The sequence below is a fragment of the Heterocephalus glaber genome, unplaced genomic scaffold, assembly GCF_053883595.1.
Source record: "Heterocephalus glaber isolate CG9 unplaced genomic scaffold, H.glaber_assembly_v1.0 deba00001555, whole genome shotgun sequence".
In the NCBI taxonomy this organism is placed as follows: domain Eukaryota; kingdom Metazoa; phylum Chordata; class Mammalia; order Rodentia; family Bathyergidae; genus Heterocephalus; species Heterocephalus glaber.
The window spans coordinates 4242857-4265948 of NW_028258346.1; the positions used below are offsets into that span (position 1 = coordinate 4242857).

General features: G+C 36.7%; 1 protein-coding gene across 6 annotated transcripts in view; it reads left to right on the forward strand.

The window, feature by feature from the left end:
* The window catches only part of Cpq (carboxypeptidase Q), a 502796-nt gene that overhangs the window by 316266 nt on the left and 163438 nt on the right, over positions 1 to 23092 (forward strand). For all 6 annotated transcript variants that reach the window (XM_087190644.1, XM_087190642.1, XM_021262674.2 and 3 more), the window contains one exon: positions 4054 to 4165. In XM_087190644.1, coding sequence (XP_087046770.1) covers positions 4054 to 4165 — 112 coding nt within the window. The remainder of the gene's footprint in view (positions 1 to 4053; positions 4166 to 23092) is intronic.

Consider the following 23092-nt stretch of genomic DNA (forward strand, 5'->3'; position numbering starts at 1 on the left):
ACAGAGTCAAAGAAGGACACTACATCCTTGTAAAGGGAACAATCCAAGAGATGACAATCATAAACATATATGCACCAAACACTAGTGCACCCAAGTATATAAAACAAATACTAACAGACATGAAAAATTAAATAAGCACTAACACAACAGCAGTGGGGGAACTCAATACCCCACTGCCACAAATAGATAGATCAACTAGACAAAAACTAAGCAATGAAATACTAGAATTCAATCAAACTCTTGAACCAATGAACTTAACAGATGTTTATAGAGTGTTCCACCTCACAAAATCGGAATACATATTCTTTTCAGCTGCACATGGATTGTTCACCAAACTAGATGACATACTCACTCACAGAGCATGCTTAAGTAAGTGCAAAGGAATTGAAGTTATCTCCTGTATATTATCAGACCATAGTATGATGAAATTGGAGATACATAGCAAAAGAAACCACAAAAATTTCATAGACACCTGGAAATTGAGCAACACACTTCTGAATAACCAATGTGTCACAGAGGAAATTAAAGAAGAAATCAGACATTTCCTACAATTAAATGACAATGACAATACAACATATTGGAATCTATGGAACACAATGAAAGTACGAGTGAAATTCATAGCAGTGAATGTTCACATTAGGAAAACAGAGTAAACCCAATTAAACAACCTGATGCTGAACCTCAAGCTTCTAGAAAAAAGAAGACCAGGACAAACCCAAAGCTCATACAAGGGAGGAAATTATAAAGATCAGAGCAGAAATTCATGCAATGGAGACTAAGAGAACAATAAAAATAAATCAGTGAAGCCAAGAGTTGGTTCTTTCAAAGAATAAACCAAATTGAAAAACCCTTAGCTAACCTTATCAGAAAAAGAAAAGAAAAGGCCCAAATCCATACAATTAGGAATGAAAAGGATGAAATTACAATGGACCCAGCAGAGATCCAGAGTATCATAATTACCTACCTCCAGAACCTATATGCCAATAGGATGGAAAACACAGAAGAAATGAATAGATTCCTAGATATGTATGATTTACCAAAGTTGAAAGAAAAAGACCTAAAAATTCTAAACAACTCAATATCAATCAATGAAATTGAAAACGTAATTAAAAACTTACTAACTAAGAAAAGCCCAGGTCCTGATGGCTTCACTGCTGAATTCTACAAGACATTTAGAGAGGAACTACTCCCACTACTGTTTAAACTCTTCAAAGAAATTGAAAGGGAAGCAATATTCGCAGATTCATTCCTGGAAGCAAGCATCATCTTGATCTCCAAAGCAGAGAAAGACCCAACCGAAAAAGAGAACTATAGGTCAATCTCACTAATGAACATAGATGCAAAAATTCTTAATAAGATACTGGCAAATAGAATTCGAAGGATCATCAAGAAGATCATACACCCTGACCAAGTCGGATTCACCCCAGGGATGCAGGGATGGTTCAACATATGCAAATGAATCAATGTAATACACTGTATCAATAGAGCCAAGAACAAAAGCCAAATGATCATCTCAGTAGATGCAGAAAAAGCATTTGACAAGATCCAACACAACATTTATGATAAAACCTTATGAAAAATTAGAATAGATGGTCTCTACCTCAAACTAAAGATAGCTATCTATGAAAAACCAACAGCCAGTATCATACTAAATGGTCAAAAAGTGAAATCCTTCACACTAAAATCAGGAACAAGGCATGAAAGTCCACTATCACCACTCCTGTTCAATATAGTTTTGGAAACATTAGCCATCACAATTAAATAAGAGAAAGAAATAAAAGGAATAAAGATAGGGAATGAAGAAGTCAAATTGTCATTATTTGCAGATGACATGATACACTATATAGAAGACCCCAAGAACTCCACCAAAAGTCTTCTAGACTTAATAACCAAATTCAGTAAAGTAGCAGGATACAAGGTCAACATAAAAAAATGAATATATTTCCTCTACACAAACAACAGACTCACTGAGACAGAAATAGGGCAAACAATTCCTTTCACAATAGCATCCAAAAATCTGAAATACCTAGGAATCAAAACAACGAAAGAAATCAAAGACCTCTTCTCTGAAAACTATAGCACTCTGAAGAGAGAGATTGAAGAGGATATCCGAAAATGGAAAGACATCCCTTGCTCCTGGGTAAGAAAAATCAACATAGTGAAAATGCCCATACTTCCAAAACTGCTATATAGATTCAATGCAATCCCAATTGAAATTCCAGCAGCATACTTCACAGACTTTGACAAAACAATCCAAAAATTCATTTGGAACAAGAAGAGACCCAGAATAGCAAAAGCAATTCTAGGGAACTGAAGCATGTCGGGGATATCAAGACCCCAATTTGAAACTATACTACAAGGCTACTGTGATTAAAAACAGCATGGTACTGGCAAAGAAACAGACCTGAGGACCAGTGGAACAGATTAGAAGACACAGAAACAACTCCAGACACACTCAACCACCTCATCTTCAACAAAGGAGCCAATCACCCTCACTAGAGCAAAGATAACCTCTTTAATAAATGGTGCTGGAAAAATTGGGTTTCAACTTCCTAAAGATTAAAGCTAGATCTATATCTCTCACCATGCACTAAACTAAAATCCAAATGGATTAAAGATCTAAATATTAAAACAGAAACGCTGAACTGGCTGGAACAGAGGTTAGGTAGAACTCTTGAAGACATTGGTGTAGGAAAAGATTTCATAAACAAAACCTCAGATGCCCCTGAACTAGCACAAACAATCAACAAGTGGTATGTCTTCTTACTAAAAAGCTTCTGCACAGCAAGAGAACCCACCAACAGTGTGAAGAGACAACCAGCAATGTGGGAAAAATTTTCACCTGCTGTTCCTCAGACAAAGGTCTACTATCTAGAATCTATATAAAGAACTTACAAAAGTCAGACCTCCTAAATTTAAAGCCCCAGTCCAAAAATGGGCATCTGAAATGAACAGACATTTCTCACACAAAGAAGTAGAAATAGCAAATAAACATATGAAATAATCTTCAACATCACTGGTCATTCGAGAGATTCAAATGAGAACAACACTGAGATTCCACCTCACTCCAGAAAGAATGGCTGCTATCATGAAATCAACCAATAACAAATGCTGGTGGGGCTGTGGGGAAAGAGGAACCCTGCTCCACTGCTGGTGGGAGTGTAGGCTGGTGCAACCACTGTGGAAATCAGTATGGAGATACCTCAAAGAACTAGGACTGGAAGTCCCATTTGACCCCACTATTCCACTGCTGGGAATCTTCCCCAAAGAATTAAAAGAATCATACCACAGTGATATATGTGCACCCATGTTCACAGCAGCACAGTTTGTAATAGCTAAAACTTGGAAACAGCCCAAATGCCCATCAACTGGAGACTGGATAAAGAAAATGTGGTTTTTATATAAAATAGAGTACTACTCAGCCATAAAAAGTGAGAAATTAGAGACATTTATAGCTAAGTGGATGCACATTGAGGTGATACTCTTAAGTGAAATAAATAGGACACACATGTATAAATACTGATTAATTTCTCTGGTGTGAGAAACTGAAACTGTAAATAAGGACTAAAAGGTATAATAGGTAATGTGAAATAGGAAGAAAAGGGGCAAAGGGGAAGGGGAAGTGGGAGGGGTAGGGGAAAGGATAGAAGGGAATGGGATTAATATGAGGAAATGAAAAAATGGAAACAAAGTCTTTGTAAATAGGGAGGGATCAAGGGGTTGAAGGGAGAGCAGGGGAATGGGGAAAAAATAAGAACCAAGAGAGATTATGTAAAGGCCCAAATTTCCAATGATGAATATCATTATATTGTATACCTAAAATGTACCAATCAAATTAATTTTAAAAATAAATTTAAAAAAAATAAGAGCCTTAGTCTCCTTATATAATCCCTCTATATCACGTTTTTCACTAGTGATTGCCTATTTCCTTTAAGACTTAAAAATAGAACAGAAACTGTAAAAGTTTCATTTTTGTATTTGGAATGCCTGTGAATTCCTCCTCTTCAATGTCATCTTTGCTTACTTTTTCCTGCTTTGTATTGTTTGTCCTAGGTTGTGCTGGTGAGTGGACATCTGGACAGCTGGGACGTCGGGCAGGGTGCCATGGATGATGGTGGTGGAGCCTTTATATCATGGGAAGCACTCTCACTTATTAAAGATCTTGGTAAATATTTAGAAAATCATTCACCAAGGTGTGAGGATCTTAGCAGTGACATGCTTAACTCAATATACAACATTCACAAAATCCTCCTGAGGTTTATATGTGTTTTGTCAGTTGATTTCTAGAAAAGAACTTATTTATCCCTTGAAGAAAGAAATTTTTGTTCAAATGCACTGCAGACATCCAAAGTATCAGATATTATTATCAGCCACTGGGGAAAATGAACAAGCAAATAAAACTGAAGCAAGTATAACTGCATCAGCTACAGACTATGTGAGGAAACCATGACCAAATGCAAGGAAAAACCAACATGTCCCCCTACTTTCTTTTCCTCATTCACTTCAATACACCAGGAAGCTATCAGGATAAAGGAAAACACCTCTCATTTTTCCATGATAGAAATTAAAAAGAGTGACTTAGAAGTGGAAGAATGATTCCCATATGGTGACAAGAGGAATCCAGGCACTGAAACGTTCAATTAAACCTCGATGTGGGTAAAATTACACACATAAAACAAAAATGGCTAATAACAAAAGCAGCTTATTTTGCGGATCATATTTGCAAACAAAACATATACATTTCCTCTTTGTGTGCTGGTCAAAATGGTGAATTTGAATGTGGTTAGAAATAATGAAATAATTGAAGCAAGAGCCTGTATCAGACCAGTGGTGATGTAAAGTGCCTCCTCAGCAAACTGTCTTGAACCATTACTGTGAAATAACCAGTTTCAGATGAACTATAGATCAGAGCATTCCATTGCTTATTTTAGTATATACAGGTCTAAATTCATGCTTTTCCTATCACTTTTCGTGAACCTTCTTGTTCTATTGAAAGTTGTTTCCTCTTTACAGTAGATGGTTTTGGATGAATCTTTGGTATACTGTATTTATTTATATCTTGTGTTTTAAAATGGAGAAATAGAACAGCAGTCTTTTTTAACTTCTAAATAAGCTAATGTGTCTCAAATTTGACATTATGACACTCAGGATGAGACAATTCTTTGTTGTGGTGTGTGTCCTAAGTATGGTAGAATATTCCATAGCATCCCTGACCTTTATCCACTAGAAGACTGTAGTACCTAACCTCCTCAAGTTGAGATAACCAAAATGTCACCTGGCATTGCTAAATGACCTTAGGTGGGGGTGCCAGGGATAGTTGCACTAGTTTGAATACAATTTCTAGATAACTTGAATATACTGTCATTAAAAAAACTGACTGGAAATCTTACATTGCACATTCTTACACTTTTGTCATCATAACCATATATAACAAAAATGATATGATTCGCTGGGCACCTACTTAACTTTATAAAGCCCTTCATAAAGCTGGGCACTCAGAGAGTTTTTGAGAATCTCCTCTGTTCTTCAAACACTCAAAATACAGTTGGAGAACTACTCATTCAGCTACACACGTATAAGGGCTGGTCACATGATGGCAGTGTATGTTTAAATTAAGAATGTATTACAGTAAAACACACTTTTTCATTAATCCCCCTCCCTTTGAACACACTTATCCCATCATTCTTGCCACTTTCCAAAGCGGTTACGGAAGTCTGCTTTCATGTCTTTAGAACGTGTGATTGAAAATATGTTGAATGCAGCTGCTGAGTGCCATGCAACAGAAAGGAAGGTTCATTCCCCTAAGGATGAATAGCAGTGATTGATATTCTAAATAGGTATCAATCACCTGGGTGGGGGACAAAGATCTTCCAAGAAAGATCCCTGACCCACCCTTTTCCACCAAAAATCCTTGCTCATTCCTTGTACATTTGCTATGTGACTTGTTTCCCCATCAGATCCCCATTTAATATTACCTAAGGAACTATACTTGTCATAATCTTATTGGTTGCTCATAGTTTTGTCCACCTTGTAATTTCTCATTGGATCAATATTACCTAAGCAACTGTACTTGTAATCTTACTAGTTGACTACGGTTTTGTCGCACCTTGAACCGGCCTCACCTCATGGCTTTGTCCCATAAAACACCTTTGAGAAGTTGGATGAGCAGGCAACCCACTTTCTGGTCCCCCTTCTGTCTCTGTTAGACAGAAGCTTTCTCTCTCTCTCAATAAATTTTCCTACTCTTAAAAAAAAAGAAAGGCAAGTTCATGAAAAGATTACAGTGTGTCTTTCATTCATCTTAGTAGTGTATCTGGCATGAGATGACTGGCTCTTTCCCAAAGTCAAAAGGACCGTGAAAGGTAAATATTTTGAATCAATTCAGGACATCAAAGCAGCCATGACAGTGCAACTAAAGATACTCCCAAGAGGGGACTCCAGAGCTGCTTCAGAAAGTGTCAAGAGGGCCGGTGATTTAGCTCAGTGGCACCGCCCACCCCTGCCTCGCAAGAGAGCAAGGTCCTGAGTTCAATCCCTGGTACTGCGGGGAAAAAAAAAAAGGAAAAAAGTGTCAAGAGTGATGAGATAAGTGTGTACACAGAGGGGGAGTATTTTGAAGGGGATTAATGACTATTTTAAAATTTTAACATTTATTGCATGTTTTAATCTCACTGCGTACATAGGTTATTAACGTAGATATAGCTTCAAAATCTATTCTTAGGATTGGATAAGGTTTCAAAGAGAAATTGTCCAGCAAAATAAAAACCAAAAAACCCACATTCCTTCAGAGAAGATCTGGGAGATTGAATTTTCTCCTCTTTTCTTTCTCTTAAAAAGGTTCCCTTGGCTCTCTGTTCTTTCTTCGCTTACATCATTCCAGAATGAAGTAGGTTCTAAGGTAAAAGAGGCAAGAGCCACACATTTTTCCTCTGCAGAGAGCACAGATCGGTATTCTGGAAATTAATTTTATTCCAGTGCATTCAACCAGCTTGATCGAAAGAAAAGCGGCTGCGTAAAAGAGAAACTAGACACTTCTGAATTTGATTTTAGATTCCTCTGTGCTACAGATAACATTTTTGCTCTCAGGTTGGTCATTTAAACTCTTTGGACTTCATTTTACTCATCTCTATTCAATTTTTAACTTTTGAAGTATTTTATTTTCTCTAAGCTGAAATAAAATTTTGCCTTCTTGAAGCTCTGAATCTCCATGCTCTGATGCTCAGTATGGAACCCTAAATTACTGTTAATTGAGTTCAATTCAATTGCATGGATAAATGTCAAACAGCATGCAAAGGTGAAGTGTCTTTCCTACAGTTCTGAAAGCACACTGACTTCACTTGCTTTTGATGGCTATTGATCACTCCTTTCCATTCAGAGCTATAACATCTCTGCTTTTTGAAAGGCACGTAAATATATGACTATAACTCCACTAATAGTAATATTTCTTTTGAGTAAGTGTTAAGAGGCAGCATCGTACACTGTTCTAAAAAACACAGGCACTCTGGAAGCAGGCTGCTTGGGCTCATTGCTCAGCTCTCCAGCTTCCTGGTTGTGTGTCCTTGGGCAAATTACTTTGCCCCTTGGGCCTCAGTTTCCTTACCTAGGAAATGGGAATAGCAGTAATTCCTTTCCATAGGGTTGCTTTGGAAACTAAATGAACTGTTTGCATACTATGTGTAGAACAGGGCCTGATCCAATCCAAATTCTCAATAAATAGTAACTTTTATAATTTAATAAGCATGACTCTGAAAGAATCATTTTAATATAAGAGAGGATGGTAATTTTTTTTACCAACACCCACATTAGTGATTAGTTTGCCTCTTAACTTAATATGTTAATTATAGTAATGTAACTCTAGGACCAGCTGCTGTGGTCTCTTTAAATATTCTTTCCTGTAAAAGGAAAGTGTCTCTTATATACTGTCTCTTATACGATGGAATAATGATCCTTCTACTTTTTCTACTTTCATACTAAATTTTCTGGAGTCTTAAATATCTCCTGGTTGCTTCCTGTATTTGCGTTCTGCTGATGTTAAGTGCCTGTATCTACTTTGGATTTCCTTCCTGCAATCACATCCATTGTGTCTTACTTTTTAATTTTAAAATTGACTGTGGATTTCTTTATATTTTTAGATTCTTTTTGCAGTGCTGGGGATTGAACCCAGGGCCTTGGGCACACTAGGCAAGTGCTTGAGCACTGAGTTACATTCTTGGCATTATGTTTTTTAATATGAGGAGCTGGGTCCAACATATGACAAAGGAGATCTGAATAAAAGCCACTGATGTACCTGAACAAGAAATAGGGCCTTGGGCTTGAGGCCAAGAAATGGGTTCATAATTATATTACTTAATTACATGGTGCCCAAACTGTTTAATTGGTGATATATGAAAGCTCTGTGGCAATCTCTTTTTCCAAGAAAAATGAAACTCCTCTTGGATGCTATTTCTTGGATGATATGTCATACGGCATGCATGTCAGAGTCCCTCAGTGGCTTGTTAATTTGAAGTGTTGGCCCAGTGGGGCTCTCTGATATTTCAGAATCTTTTATAAAATTCATCCTTCTGGTTATCTTCTCCTTCACCCTACTCTTTAACAACTCCTATGGATTCATTCTTTTGCTCAAACCATCGGCTTAAATTATATTGAATTAATCAAATGAGATATTTGTACTTTGTAAATATAATTGGTCATTTCTGAAGAACTGTCAACAGAAGGCTATTTGCTGTGAAGTGCAATTGAATACTTTTTTTGTGTTTGTGGCTTACTGGACGTGAAACTGTTTATCTGAAATGTCATTTCTTGGAATGTTTTGGTGTCAGTGGACAAAGCCTGTGGCCAAAAATGCTATACTTCAAAATGTTCATTTGGCACTTGAAAAATAAACTATCATCCATTCCAAAATTCTTCCAACTTTATCATTTTCTGTGAAGCTAAAATTTTGTTTCCAGCCCCAAAGAAATGAAAGCAATTAGAATGAACAATATTACCTGGTTGTTGAAATATGGGATATAAAAGAAACGTCTTTCCAAGGAAATTTAACTGTGAACATCTTGATTGTGGTTATTATAGAGCTTGAAAGCCTATCTCTTAGAAAAATACTGGGGTTTTTTCCCTCATTCATGCAATGTATTGCCCTTGATGTGTGTTAATACATGTCTGTGTACCAGATGCTTTGTCCCAAGTGTGTGGGGGGGGTGGCCCTTCAAGTCCTTGAAGTGGGAGAGACATTTGATTCAGAAATTGCACGGAAATTACTGTGAGTTCACTAAATGTAATATGTACAAATTAGTTTTGGTGAGGAAGGGGCCAACATGGCTTAGGTGGATCAGGGCAGCTTCACCTGGATGATGTTTGAGGTTTCTTTCATAAAAATAAATAGGAACTTCTGAAGCAAAAGAGGCAGAATGAGGATATAGAAACCTATCTCAGCAGCATATAGAATTACCAGTTCTGCGTATATTAAACATGTATAGTAGTTGTCAGTAGCAATCTTAGGATGGGGAAGGAGGAACTGCAGAATTGCAGGAGCTGGTAATTTTTTACCTGATTTGCTTACATAACAGATTTTTTGCAGTAAGAATGTTACTTTAGTAATCAAGAAAAAGCCCTCAATAGCCCACTAGCTTCTCCCTCCCCAAAAAAGAGGAAAAAGAAAAGAAATACCATTACAGGAACACTGTTAACAGGAATAACAGGGCAGAGGTGGACAAAGTAGGAAGAGTCACACGGTAGTTACAAGGTCTTTCTGGCCCAGGATACACTGGTGGACACAGCCAAATGCAGGGCAAAGCTTCAGCATACTGGTCCCAGTGCAGTTAGTTTTTTGCAGACATGTCAAATGCAGGGATTTTTCTAAGAAGTAGGGACCTTAGCTGGAAAGAAGGTTTCCTTTTCCTAGGCCCTGATCAAGTGTGCCTTGGAAAAGCTGTAGGAAATCCAATTCAGAGTAAATGAGGGAAGGAAATAGATATCTTCCACTGAAGTGGCTGTCCAGAAAGTAAGGCTAGAGACAACTGGATCCCTGAAACCAACTTGGGACTAGCACAAATGTAGAAAGGTGATCCCACTTAAAGAGGCCCTCCCCTTGGGATCAGCCAGACTTCTGGGCATAATAAAAGTACTAATTGCTAGGATGATTAAATGCCTTCTGCACAGTACTAAGTGGCAGGCGTTGTGCTAAGCACTCTACTGTACATGTGCTCTCTCCTTCCCCCATCTATCTCCAAGCAATAGCTAACTCTTGTTATACCATTTTACAGAAGAGAGAACTGAAACTGAGGAAAGCTGAGTACTCTGGCTATGGTCCCACCACTGTCATGTAAGAAACGTCAATCCAGGCATACTGTGACCCCCACATCCTGATGCTCTTGTATTCTTAAGTGCTTCATGATACTATTTTACTGGAATACTATTCCCACTCTGTTTCTAGGAACACTTATCCTCAGGATATAAAAGAGGGTTAAAGTGTCCTATAGTCACATAATTTTGAGAAGGTCCTGTTGCTAATCTCTTTATTCATGAAAAATATTTGTTGGAAGAATGTTCTGTGGGTGCAGTGTACTTTAAGATACAGTGTCTGGGTTGGTTTGGGAGGTGACAGGAAATCCAAGAATACTCACTCAGATGCACCTCATGGGACAGAGTACAATCGGCCTTCGTTTTTTTTTTTTCATTCTAGGTTTTCTAGCCTACCTTTGGGTGTTTACAGTTGCCAAAACATCAACATGGTGGAGCCATGTGATTATTCCCTAATTGGCATAGTAGACATTATTCTTGTGACTATCCTTGAGAAAATTTGTATTTACCCGAGTTCAGATTCTATCTAACAACTGACTCTCTTTTCACATTATCTGAATCTGTTTTATTTTTTAAAGTGTATTATTGGAAACATTTGAAATACACTGTGGCCTCTCCCTGCCATGTTTTTCTTTTCTTTTTGTTTTCTCTTTAAATTATTTTATTGGTACATTTTAGGTGTACAATACATTTACAATTATCATTGGGTGCTTGTACCTGTACATGATGTATCTTGGTTTTTATTTTTTTTTTCCTCATTACCTGTGTGCCCTTCACCCCCTCCCTCCTTCCCTATTTACATAGACTTCATTTCCTTTTTTTTTTTTCTTGTTTCATAATTTTTCCTTACCCTTCTTTCCTTTCCCCTTCCCCTCCCACCACCCCTACCCCTTTGGACCTTTTCCTATTTCAAAGTATCAGTTATTCATTATTAATCCTTATTTACACTTTCAGTTTCTCACACTAGAGAAACTATTTGATATTTACACATGTGTCCTATTTATTTCACTTAAGAGTATGGCCTCTATATGCATCTATTTAGCTATAAATGACTCTAGTTTCTCCTTCTTTATGGCTGAGTAGTACTCCATTTTATAAAAAAAACACATCTTCTTTATCCAGTTTCCAGTTGATGGGCACTTGGGCTGTTTCCAAACCTTAGCTATTACAAACTGTGCCGCTATAAACATGGGTGCACATATATCGCTGTGGTATGATTCTTTTAATTCTTTTGGGAAGATGCCCAGCAGGGGAATAGCTGGGTCAAATGGGACCTCTAGTCCTAGTTCTTTGAGGTATCTCCATACTGATTTCCACAGTGGTTGCACCAGTCTGCACTCCCACCAACAAGGGAGAAGGGTTTTTTTCTCCCCACACCCCCACCAGCATTTATTATTGGTTGATTTCTTGATAGCAGCCATTCTTTGTGGGGTGAGGTGGAATCTCAGTGTTGTTTTCATCTGCATCTCTTGAGTGACCAGTGACGTTGAACATTTTTTCATATACTTATTTGCTGCTTTTACTTCTTTGTTTGAGAAATGTCTGTTCATTTTGGATGCCCATTTTTGAATTGGGTCTTTGAATTTGGGGGGTCTGATTTTTTTCAGTTCTTTATATAGATTCTAGATAGTAGACCTTTGTCTGAGGTACAGCTGCTAAAAATTTTTCCCCACATTGTAGGTTGTCTGTTAACTCTGTTGGTGGTTTCTCTTGCAGTACAGAAGCTTTTTAATAAGATGAGATCCCAGTTGTTGATTCTTTGTGCTAGCTCCTGTGCTACTGAGGTTTTGTTCATAAAGACTTTTCCTATGCCAATGTCTTCAAGAGTTCTACCTAACTTATCTTCCAGCAAGTTTAGTGTTTCTGTCTTGATATTTACTTCTTTAATCCTCTTCTATCTTAGTTTAGTGCGTGGTGAGAGGTATGGGTCTAGTTTTAATCTTTCCTGCCATGTTTTTATATGAATCTGAATTTGATAGAATTGTCTTTTCTCTGTACTCCTACTTGGATGCTCCTTCTCCATAATTATTGTGAACCCAGGAAGGGAGACTATGGCCCTGAGAAAGGTACCCTACTACAATCGCTGATTCCTAGGACCTTAAGAGAATATACATTTGCTCATGATTCTGTCCAGATCAACTTGTCCACAGCCTTAAAAAATTCCCCCTTGACATTAAATTTTATTTGTATTAACTTGAATGTTAATATGTGCACAGCTGTTTGGTTTTATTTTTTCAAAACAAATTGTGGTTCTGACTTTGTAATTGCACTTAGGATGCAAATATCTGTAATGATTGAAGAATTAGAATTTTTGTAAACTTGTTTGTTCCTCTCCTTTTTTCCTTTCTTTTTTTGGTCACTTCCAAAAGTAGGTTTATGTAATGGGGTATTTATGACACCTCATGTGCTTTTGAGGATGATTGTCTCATATTTTATTCAAATATGTTGTTTCCTCTAGTGGCAAGTTACATACTGTCTGGGTTTTCATAAGACCTATGGCAGATACATATTATTTTTTCAGCTAGGACTTTCTGAGAATTCTTTCTGAGGTTCAAATACATTTATAAGGTTCACTAACACACTAAGCATCCTAATATCTCATTCAGTCTACATAGACGTTTCTGCTAGCATGTGCAGGAAAAAAAAAGGTATTGTGTGCAGATGATCTATAAAATATGTCATGGGATAAAGTAAGATTTGTTAAAAATGAATCTCTTAGGATGTGGTCTATCTTTTAGTTTCAATATAATATGGGAGATTCTGTGTTCATTTTAGAGCCTTAGGCTGTGTGAATATTGCTATTATTTTATCCTTTAGCCAGAATGTTCCATTTCTGGGTAGAGATAATCACAACTCAGACCCATTGGCATACAGCATCATGAACAGCTCCTCTCTGTCTGATAGAGAGGAGGGGTCAGATGAATGCTAGGAGAGGAAGGGTTGCATAGATCCCTTTTTCCTATAGCATGCTCAGCTGCCTCTCCCACATATGCTTTCATTTGGCCTGTAAGTGAAAAATGGGGTGGTAAAGGAAGTGGAAGCTTAAAAATTTGGTATTATTTATCTTAGAGAAGAGGGGCCATGGAAAGACTTAATAATGTAACTTTATTCCCAGTGGATTCCCTCCCACCCAAGAGTGGGATGCATAAACATCAAGGGTGGGGCTGTCTGGAAAACCCAGCTACCTCCTTGAAACAATATCGTCTCAGTTCTGTGTGAGTTGGCTCACAGCGATCTCTTGCTTCAGCAAATGTTGCACACCCACTTGATGTCGGGGAAATAAAACGGACTGGGCACATCTCCTTCTGTCAAAGAGCTCATGATAAAATAATAGCAGTGGCTTCACATGAGCAGAGACATTTCAAGCTAAGCCATGAAAAGGTGCATGGTGGGAGAGGAAAGAACAGAATTAGCTCATGAAAGTCCACAGTTTGAGGAGTGGAGGATACTTCTGTAAGTCTAGAGGCGTGATGAGAAATGAGCCAGATGAAAGATAGGGGTCCATTTGTGAAGGGTACTGATGCAAAGCTGAAGTTTGGAGTTGGTGATAGAGGCAGCAGGAGCCATGGGATTGGTGTGATAGAACTTTCTTTTAAACTCAAGATATCAGGTAGGCTCTCTTTTTAACTTCTAAAATGTGATAAGTAGAATGGAGGCACAGAAAATCTGAGCAAGGAGATCCTGGAGATGATGAGCCTGGAAAATCAGTTTTAATTACTAAGCAAGATATTTTTTCTATGTGGTAGATGAGCCAGCTTTGGTCTCTCTATGCTAAATATACCAAAGAGGAAGGAAGCGATGGGGTTTCAGAGATGCTTTGTTCCTCGCCTACACATTTTCCTGCATCATGCTAATGCTGCATTTTGTAAAAGCTGTGGTTTACCCACCTTCCAATAAATTTTGTTCCAGTAAACTTGCCTAAAAACAGAGGCCTAAAAAGAAATAAGGAAATATACTATGAATATCTGATCTAGCCTTCATGGTTAAGGGGATTTAAAAATTGTCCTCAAATATAGGGTTTAGTTTAGTCTATCTTTAGGCTACTGCACTCTTGTGAATGTTCTCACAAGCAAGCACTAGGAAGGTACTGGGGAAACAATAGGTTGAAGGAAGTATTGAAAGAAGTGGACCACTATAAAAGTACTGTATTTATTTGTAACCATATACCACTCTCCTCACCTAGATAATCATCACCTATGAGTCTATACTCAGTCCATGTTTTGCCTGACTCCAGCATCTCCAGACTGAATGAGATGACTCAGCTCCCTTTGAACTTTTAGTCCTTAAAATTCTCCTTCATTAAATAGCTCAAAATCAGGAGGTAAATGAGAGGCAGCATGGATAGTTGAATAAGAATATGCTCTACAAGGCCAGGGATTTAGCTTAGTGGTTCCACTGTCTGCCTCACAAGCACAAGGTCCCGAGTTCAATCCCAGTACCAAAAAAAAAAAAAAAAAAAAGAATATCCTCTACATTAGAATATCTTGTATTCAAATCCTTCTATGCTGCATGATCCTGGACAAATTATTCAGCAATTGTTGTTGTTGTCATTGTGGTGGTTGTTGTTTTCCAATACTGAGGATTGTTCTCAGGGCCTTAATACTGAACCCTTAAAATATTGGGCTTTTTTTTTCATTTTGTGAGACAGGGTCTTGCTAAGTGACTAAGCTGCCCAAGCCTCCTGCCTCAGCTTTCCAGAAATACTCAAGTTCTAACATCTTACTTTCCCCCTTCTTTATAATAGGAATAATTTATTTTGAATAGTTGATAGGATGATTTGAAATAATTTAGACGGTATCTGACTTCTACCATAATAATTATTATTATTAGATCTAGATGCAAAAACAACAGATGCAATGTCCAGCAGCAGATTCAATCTCAGTGTTTGCTCATCTTCATATCTGTGTCCCATCACCTTGTTCAATTTGGTCAGGGCTGTCCCTACAACAAAGAAACACTCACAGGGTAAGAACAATGGCAGGTACTAGCAAGGCAACCTCACACACTTTCACTCCAGGGAAACCACCATCTGTGGTGTGTGTAAAGCTAGTGCATAAGGCTGCCTCTCTCCTCATAGCTATAGTGAAGGAATTCATAAATGTTAGAATTAAAATAATGCTCCAGTACATGGGAATGGAGAGGCCTTTGTTCTCATTCCCTTTGCTGTCAGTATCCTCAACCAAGGTAGCACTATATCCAGAAAGATTTATAATATTCCTGAAGAAATAAATAGTAAAACAATGGGAAATAACTGTTGGGGCCAACATAATTTACTACAAAGTAAATTATTTGGGGTACAGAAAAAATTATGGTAGAGAACACAAAGAATCAATCTAGCACTTACTGTTAACAATTTTTCCTGGTGATGGAATTTGCAAGAAACCTTTGTTTTTAATATGGTTAATACTCCACAATTTCCAGACATTCTCAAAAGATCTTTATACACAGAAAATCAAGGTCAATGGCCCGTGATGCTTGTATTACTGTCTTATTTCTGTAATAATGGCATTTTTTGAAAAGAATATATTTAAGATGTAACTGAAACTATTCTAAGTTATTGCTTTGATTAATGTGTGTGGGAAAATATAACTCAGAATGTTTGAAAAGCTATATTTCTATCTTCATCACCATAGATTGTAGATCCATTGAACCATTCTATATTTGGGCAACATGTTAGAACAAAGAAATATTTTGTAAAGTGCTTTTAACTGGAATTATTTTTTTCTGAAAGAAGGAAGTATGAATTCATCTTTTACACTTGAATAATTTCAGGTGAAATCATTTAAATGTCATTTTTGGCACAAATGAAGATTTTGTAGAGGAATTTTTTTAACTGATTACCTTTCTGATAACTTGCAATATGTTATGTCAAAAAACATTAGTTGAAATTATAAAACAGAGGTTTTGATAAAATGCAAAATATCTTTCAAGAGAACTCCATGTCTTATTTTCTTAATCAACATATATTAATTGAAGACCTAGGAGGAGAGAACCAATTTATTGAATATCTTCTATGTGCCAGTTATTCTCCATGATCTTTTTAATCCTCAAAAGAACCCTGACAGGTATGTTTTATTAATTCTGGACATGAGTCCTTATCAGCAAAATAGATGACAATTCGCTCACAAGGATCAAACATCATGTAGCAGACACATGTCTATCAGTTACAAAACTGGAAAATATAGTTGATGGCACAGAATGGAAAGAAAATCACTGTGGCAATGTTGCCATACTTTGTGACCATCTCTCTGGCCTGAAATTGTAACAATTTTAATAAGGAAAAACTTCACCAATGTCCTGTAGCATTTGACTAATTGCATGTGTTTAACGTTTCATAATATACTTTAAAGAATTGACAGTAGTAGTGAATGCCCTGGCTGTAAGACTTAAGTGAAGTACTGTACAGTCAAAATTTCTCATCCAGGTCTTTTTAGGTTGATGTGAAGATGAGAGTAGACTCTTTCCAATTTTAGGATAAAATAATGATTGCAGTTAGCATTTGTGAACACGCTGAACCAAGCTCTGTGTGTAAAAAGATTTTCATTGAGTCTAGAAGGTAATAATTATTCCTTTTATGAATGGAGGGCTTCTGGCTGATGCTACTTACAACTTGAAAAAGTAAACAATCCCTTGTTTCTTTGTCTTAAGATTGCTTTTTATTAAAACAGAAACACTAAACTTGCTGGAAGATAAGTTAGGTAAAACTCTCAAAGATATTGGCATAGGAAAAGACTTTATGAACAAATCCTCAGTAGCACAGGAACTAGCACAAAGAATCAACAACTGGGATCTCATCTTATTAAAAAGCTTCTGCATTGCAAGAGAAACCACCCACAGAGCTAAAAGACAACCTACAATGTGGGAAAAAATTTTTACCAGTTGTTTCTCAGACAAAGGTCTACTATCTAGAATATATAAACAACTCAAAAAAATCACACCCCCAAATATAAAGACCCAATTCAAAAATGCGCATCTGAAATGAACAGACATTTCTCAAACAAAGAAATAAAAGCAGCAAATAAGTATATGAAAAAATGTTCAACATCACTGGTCACTCAAGAGATGCAGATGAAAACAACACTGAGATTCCACCTCACCCCACAAAGAATGGCTGCTATCCAAGAAATCAACCAATAATAAATGCTGGTGGGGGTGTGGGGAGAAAGAAACCCTTCTCCATTGTTGGTGGGAGTGCAGACCGGTGCAACCACTGTGGAAATCAGTATGGAGATACCTCAAAGAACTAGGACTAGAGGTCCCATTTGACCCAGCTATTCCCCTGCTGGTTATCTTTCCAAGAGAATTAAAAGAATCATACCACAGCGATATATGTGCACCCATGTTTATAGCGGCACAGTTTGTGATAGCTAAAGCTTGGAAGCAGCCCAAGTGCCCATCAACTGGAGACTGGATAAAGAAAATGTGTTTTTTTAATAAAATGGAGTACTACTCAGCCATAAAGAATGAAAAACTAGAGTCATTTATAGCCAAATGGATGCATATTAAGGCCATACTATTAAGTGAAATAAATAGGACACACATGTGTAAATACCGAATAGTTTCACTAATGTGAGAAACTGATAGTGTAAACAAGGGTTAAAATGATTAAAATGAATAATTCATAATTTGAATTAGGAAAAAAGGTCCAAAGATGAAGGGGTGAAGGGAGGGGAAGGGGAAAGGAAAGGAGGGAAAGGAAAAACTATGAGAAAAGAAAAAAAAATGGAAATGATGTCTGTGTAAATAGGGAAGGATGGAGGAGGTGAAGGATGCACAGGTAATGGGGAAAAAAATAAGAAAACCAAGATGCATCATGGACAGGTACAAACACCCAATGATAAATGTAAACAAATTGTACACCTAAAATGTACCAATAAAAGAACTTAGAAGAAAAATAAATGGGCATCTGAAATGAACAGACATTTCTCAAAGAAGTAAAAGCAGCAAATAAGCATATGAAAAAAATGTTCAATATCACTGGTCATTTGAGAGATGCAGATGAAAACAATGCTGAGATTCCATCTCACCCCAGAAACAATGGCTGCTATCGTGAAACCAACCAATAACAAATGGGGAGAATGGAGCCCTTCTTCATTGTTGGTGGGAGTGCAGACTGGCGTAACCACTGTGGAAATCAATATGGAGATACCTCAAACACTAGGATTGGAAGTCCGATTTGACCCAGCTATCCCCCTGCTGGGTATCTTCCCAAAAGAATTAAAAGAATAATGCCACAGTGATATATCCACACCCATGTTCATAGCAGCGCAATTTGTAATAGCTAAAACTTGTAAACAGCCCAAATGCCCATCAACTGGAGACCGGATAAAGAAGATGTGTTTTCTTCTTTATAAAATGGAGTACTACTCAGCCATAAAAAACAAGAAACTAGAGACATTTATAGCTAAGTGGATGTACATTGAGGCCATACTCTTAAGTGAAATAAGTAGGACACACATGTGTAAATACCGAATAGTGTCTCTAGTGTGAGAAACTGAAAGTGTAATTAAGGATCAAAATGTATAATTGATATTGTGAAATAGGAAGAAAAGGTCTAAAGGAATAGGGCAAATGGGAGGGGTAGGGGAAAGGAAAGAAGGGAACAGAAAATATGAGAAAAGGAAAAAAATGGAAACAAATTATTTGTCAATAGGGAAGGGTGGAGGGGGTGAAGAGAGGGCCGGGGAATGGGGAAAAAATAAGAACCAAGATACGTCATGTAAAGGTACAAGATCCCAATAATGAATGTAACTGTTTTGTATACTTAAAGTATACCAATAAATAAACTTAATTTTAAAAAGATTGCTTTTTAAAATTTTCCTCTGCATCTTCTTAGCTAAAAAATATTCCAAGGGTTTAAAAATGACAAAGGATGATAAACATGAATATATCCACTGAGATTTCATAAATGTTAACAATTTGGGGTGTATATTTCAGATCCTTAGTATAAAAGAAATACACAGTTGCAGATATAGTTGGAATATATTTTGTACTTCTTTACTATTTTTTCCTTTTCCCCTCTGCAAATGTAACCAATGGTCTGAGATTGTTCTAAAATTTCTACTTGTATATTCAAAAACAGTGTTATGTAGCTTTTGTGACTTTGAATTTACATAAGTGGTATAATTTTCTTCCATATTCAGGTTTATTTTGCTCTATTCTTTCTATGTTCTTGAGGTGAATGTCCATTAATTGTCAGTCTTTCTTACTTTCCAATATGTACATTTGAGGACATATACCTCTCTATAGACAGGAGGTTAACTGCATTCCACAAGTTTTGAATTTAATAAGCATTCGATTTACTTGCATTAGAATTTTCATGATTATTTCTTCGTTGACTCTTTAATTATTACAGCTTTCTTTAAACTTCCAAAACCACAGTATTATTATTGAGTTAATTAGTTCCACTTTTGTTGCGTAATGATTGTAATGGTCTATGTATTATCAATTCTTTAGTATTTGTTAAGAGTTAATTTTGGGTTCTTGTTCAATTTTTAAACACTGTTGTGTTGACTTGAAAAGCATATGTGGCCCCCTTTTCCTGGGGATAAGGCCCTACCTATAAACTTGCTAGTTGTGTTATTCAGAGCGATTATACTATAACTAGTTTTTTGTTATCTGTTTCATCTATCAGATTTTGAGAAAATTGTTAAAATTTCCCACTAGGACAGTGATTTTATGAATTTCTCTTTGAGTTTATGTCAGCTTAGTTTGTATAGTTGAAGCTCTGTTGCTTTTTATGGTTGAGCCAAATACCTTCTTCATCCTTAGTAATGATTTTTCCCTCCAGTTCTATTTTATCTTATATTAATATCATAGAGCCAACACTCTCAGTTGCTCTTTGTTTTCTCTATTCCTTTACTTTCAACTTATCTAGGTAATTGCCTTTTTGTTGATTCTGTTGTAAACAACATGTAGTTAGATTTTAAAATAGCCAATCTGACAATAATAGTTACAAGGGAAGTTTGTTCTGTTTATCTTTATTGTGATGACTTATATTTTAATACTTTTCTAACACTTTCTCTATACAGGTGCTATGTTTTCCTCTCTCTCTTTTGCTTCTGTTGGTTTAAGTAGTTTTTCTTATACTCTCCTCCCATTTTCTTTCCACTATTTGGAAATTTATTAAAATATCATATGTATATTAGTCCTAATGAAACAATTTAACAGTCCTAGATTGTTTCGGTACGTCCCCTTCCATCATATATACTATCACATATGTTACTGTTGATTAGGGTTTCAATTAGGCCTTCTTTGTGAACCCTGTTCAGATGGGTTATTACTTGGTTACTCTGTCCGTGTGTGTGTGTGTGTGTGTGTGTGTGTGTGTATGTGTGTGTGTGTTTGGCTTTGCTACTTACTGTTATCTTGCAAGTTGTTTAATTGTGCTGTCTCAGTTTCCTCATATGCGCAAGAGGGATTATAGTCATATCTACTGTCAATTTATTTTGATAATTAATGAGCTATTAGTTCTAACACAAAACTACTCTAATTTTCACTTATTATTTAGTTAGTGATTACTGGACTGTCAACATGTTTACTGACAATTATTCTTTTCTTCTGGTTCAATTGCTTTTTTCTTGAAGTAGAGCCCACAGTCGTGAGTTATTTAATACAGTTCTAAATAAACTCTGTTTTATTTACAAATGCCTTTATTTTGTTCTTATCTTTGAATGATGTATGAAATTATAGATGGTAGTTATTCTTTCCCAGAGTTTGGAAGAAATTCCCTCTCTCTCTCTCTCTCTCTCTCTCTCTCTCTCTCTCTCTCTCTCTCTCTCTGTCTCTCTCTCCCTCTTTTACCTCCCTCTGGGATCCTTACAGGGCAACTTTCTTTCTATCATGTGCCTCAATTGAACTTTGAAATTTTTATCTCTGTTTTTCCTCTCAGCTTTCTGGGTGATTTCCCTGGATCCATTCTTTCAATTCATAGTTTTTGTCTGCAGTTGTGTTTCTATTTCTATTTAACTCTCCCACTGAGTTTTTAAGTGATTTTTTATTTTAGAGAAGCTTTAGATTTATGTAAAAATCACAAAGATAGTTCAGAGCTTTCTTATATTCTACATCTAGTTTTCCCTATTAACACCCTGTTCTGGTATGGTGCATTTGTTACAATGAATGAGCAAATATTGGCACAGCATCATTAACCAAAAACCTACAGCTTATTCAGATTTTCTTATTTTTACATAATATACTTTCTTAGCCCTAGTATCCCATCGAAGATACCACACTGAATAATTTCCATTAAGTTTTAATGTAAACTACACATTGTCCATTGTTACATTAGCATATGTTGTTTTCCTTGTGAGTGGTGTGGTGGTGCCTACATAGCCAATCCACATTTGCTTTAGCTTGATCTTTCTGGAGCACAAGTTTTCTAGTCACCTTCCAAGCTTGGGGCTTTCAAAGCCCAGCGGATTCAATAGCACTTAGCTCTTACTTTCTGCACTAGCCTGAATTCCCTTATTGTTTCTGGTTCCTGGGGATTTCTGTCTTTTTCTTATTCTATTTTTCTCTCTTTCCCCTTTCCTTCCCACCCTTCTCATTTCCTTCCTTTCTCTTTTATTGAGTTATGCTGTACATTAAGCAACAATAGTTTTTTAAATTCACACTTTCTAAGCATTTCCACATGTTTGTGTGATAAATGAATCCCTTCTGCATCAGCTAGATTGGCCAGAAATCCTCCTATTTCTTTTCCAAGATGGAAAAACCATTTTTCATTTGGCCTGATGGTTGGCATCTTGAGAAGGTACCTGGAAAATCAAGACAGTGCCTGGTCTGTAGCACCCATGGCATGTAATAATGAGGATGGAGGTGAAGAGAAGTGTAAGTGGCAAAGGCTGGTGATCCCCAACCAGTTCAACATTAATATTCCCTTAAACTGTAATATTCTGGTGTGTACTTTGCAAGATTTTCTTTAAAAAAGGAAAACAATATATAGAGTTGTTTGACTAATGTTAATTTCCCAAATTCTATTAATCACAAAATGTATAACCACACTTTAATTCATGATGAGATGAGCAATATTACTGGATCACATTGCTACTCTTTCAACCAAGAGTAAAGAAATTAAATTTGCTGATTTAGTTTACTCAGAAAACTATATTACCCATAAAATATAGTAATTGGTTTTCCTTCAGACTATTTGAAACTGACTCATAGAGTCCCTTTAATGATCCTACATTTGTAAATGCTGGCATAACGGTATGGTTAGAACCCTAGAGAGAAGGAAGTTGTTTTTGCTGACCTCCTTCCACTTGGCTACTGCTGGCTTGGCCAACAATTGCCACTTGGTCACACTGCTTGCTCCCTCCTTGACCTAAATTGCAGCATCTTCTGAGGGTGTTGAGGGAGTTCTTAAGTTGTCTAAGTGGGAGTGTTGATTAGGTTTAGAGCCACCATTTGGACTAGCACAAAGAGTATCACACACATTTTGCTTCTACCCTTGACAAATGACCCCAGTTTTCATATCAGATTAGAAAGTCCTGGATCACCAAAGCAAATGTGTTCTTTTAGGGCTTATCAGTGATTCTTCCCAGCTTTGGTAAGTATACCTTATGTAATCAGCTCTTGCTTAAATTTTGTTTCCTATAGGTTTTATTTTATCTTATAAAATCATGCCCTAAGAAAATGTGCAGTAATTTTTCTTTACAATTATTAGCCAGGTCTCCCCCATCCCCTGACTCCTAACCCTCAGTATCCCGAGTTAAGAAAGAAACAAATCCCTAGTTAAATCCATAGTCCCAAATCTAAGCTACTCATGACAGTGATGGCTGGTCTTACTCTGAAGTCAGCC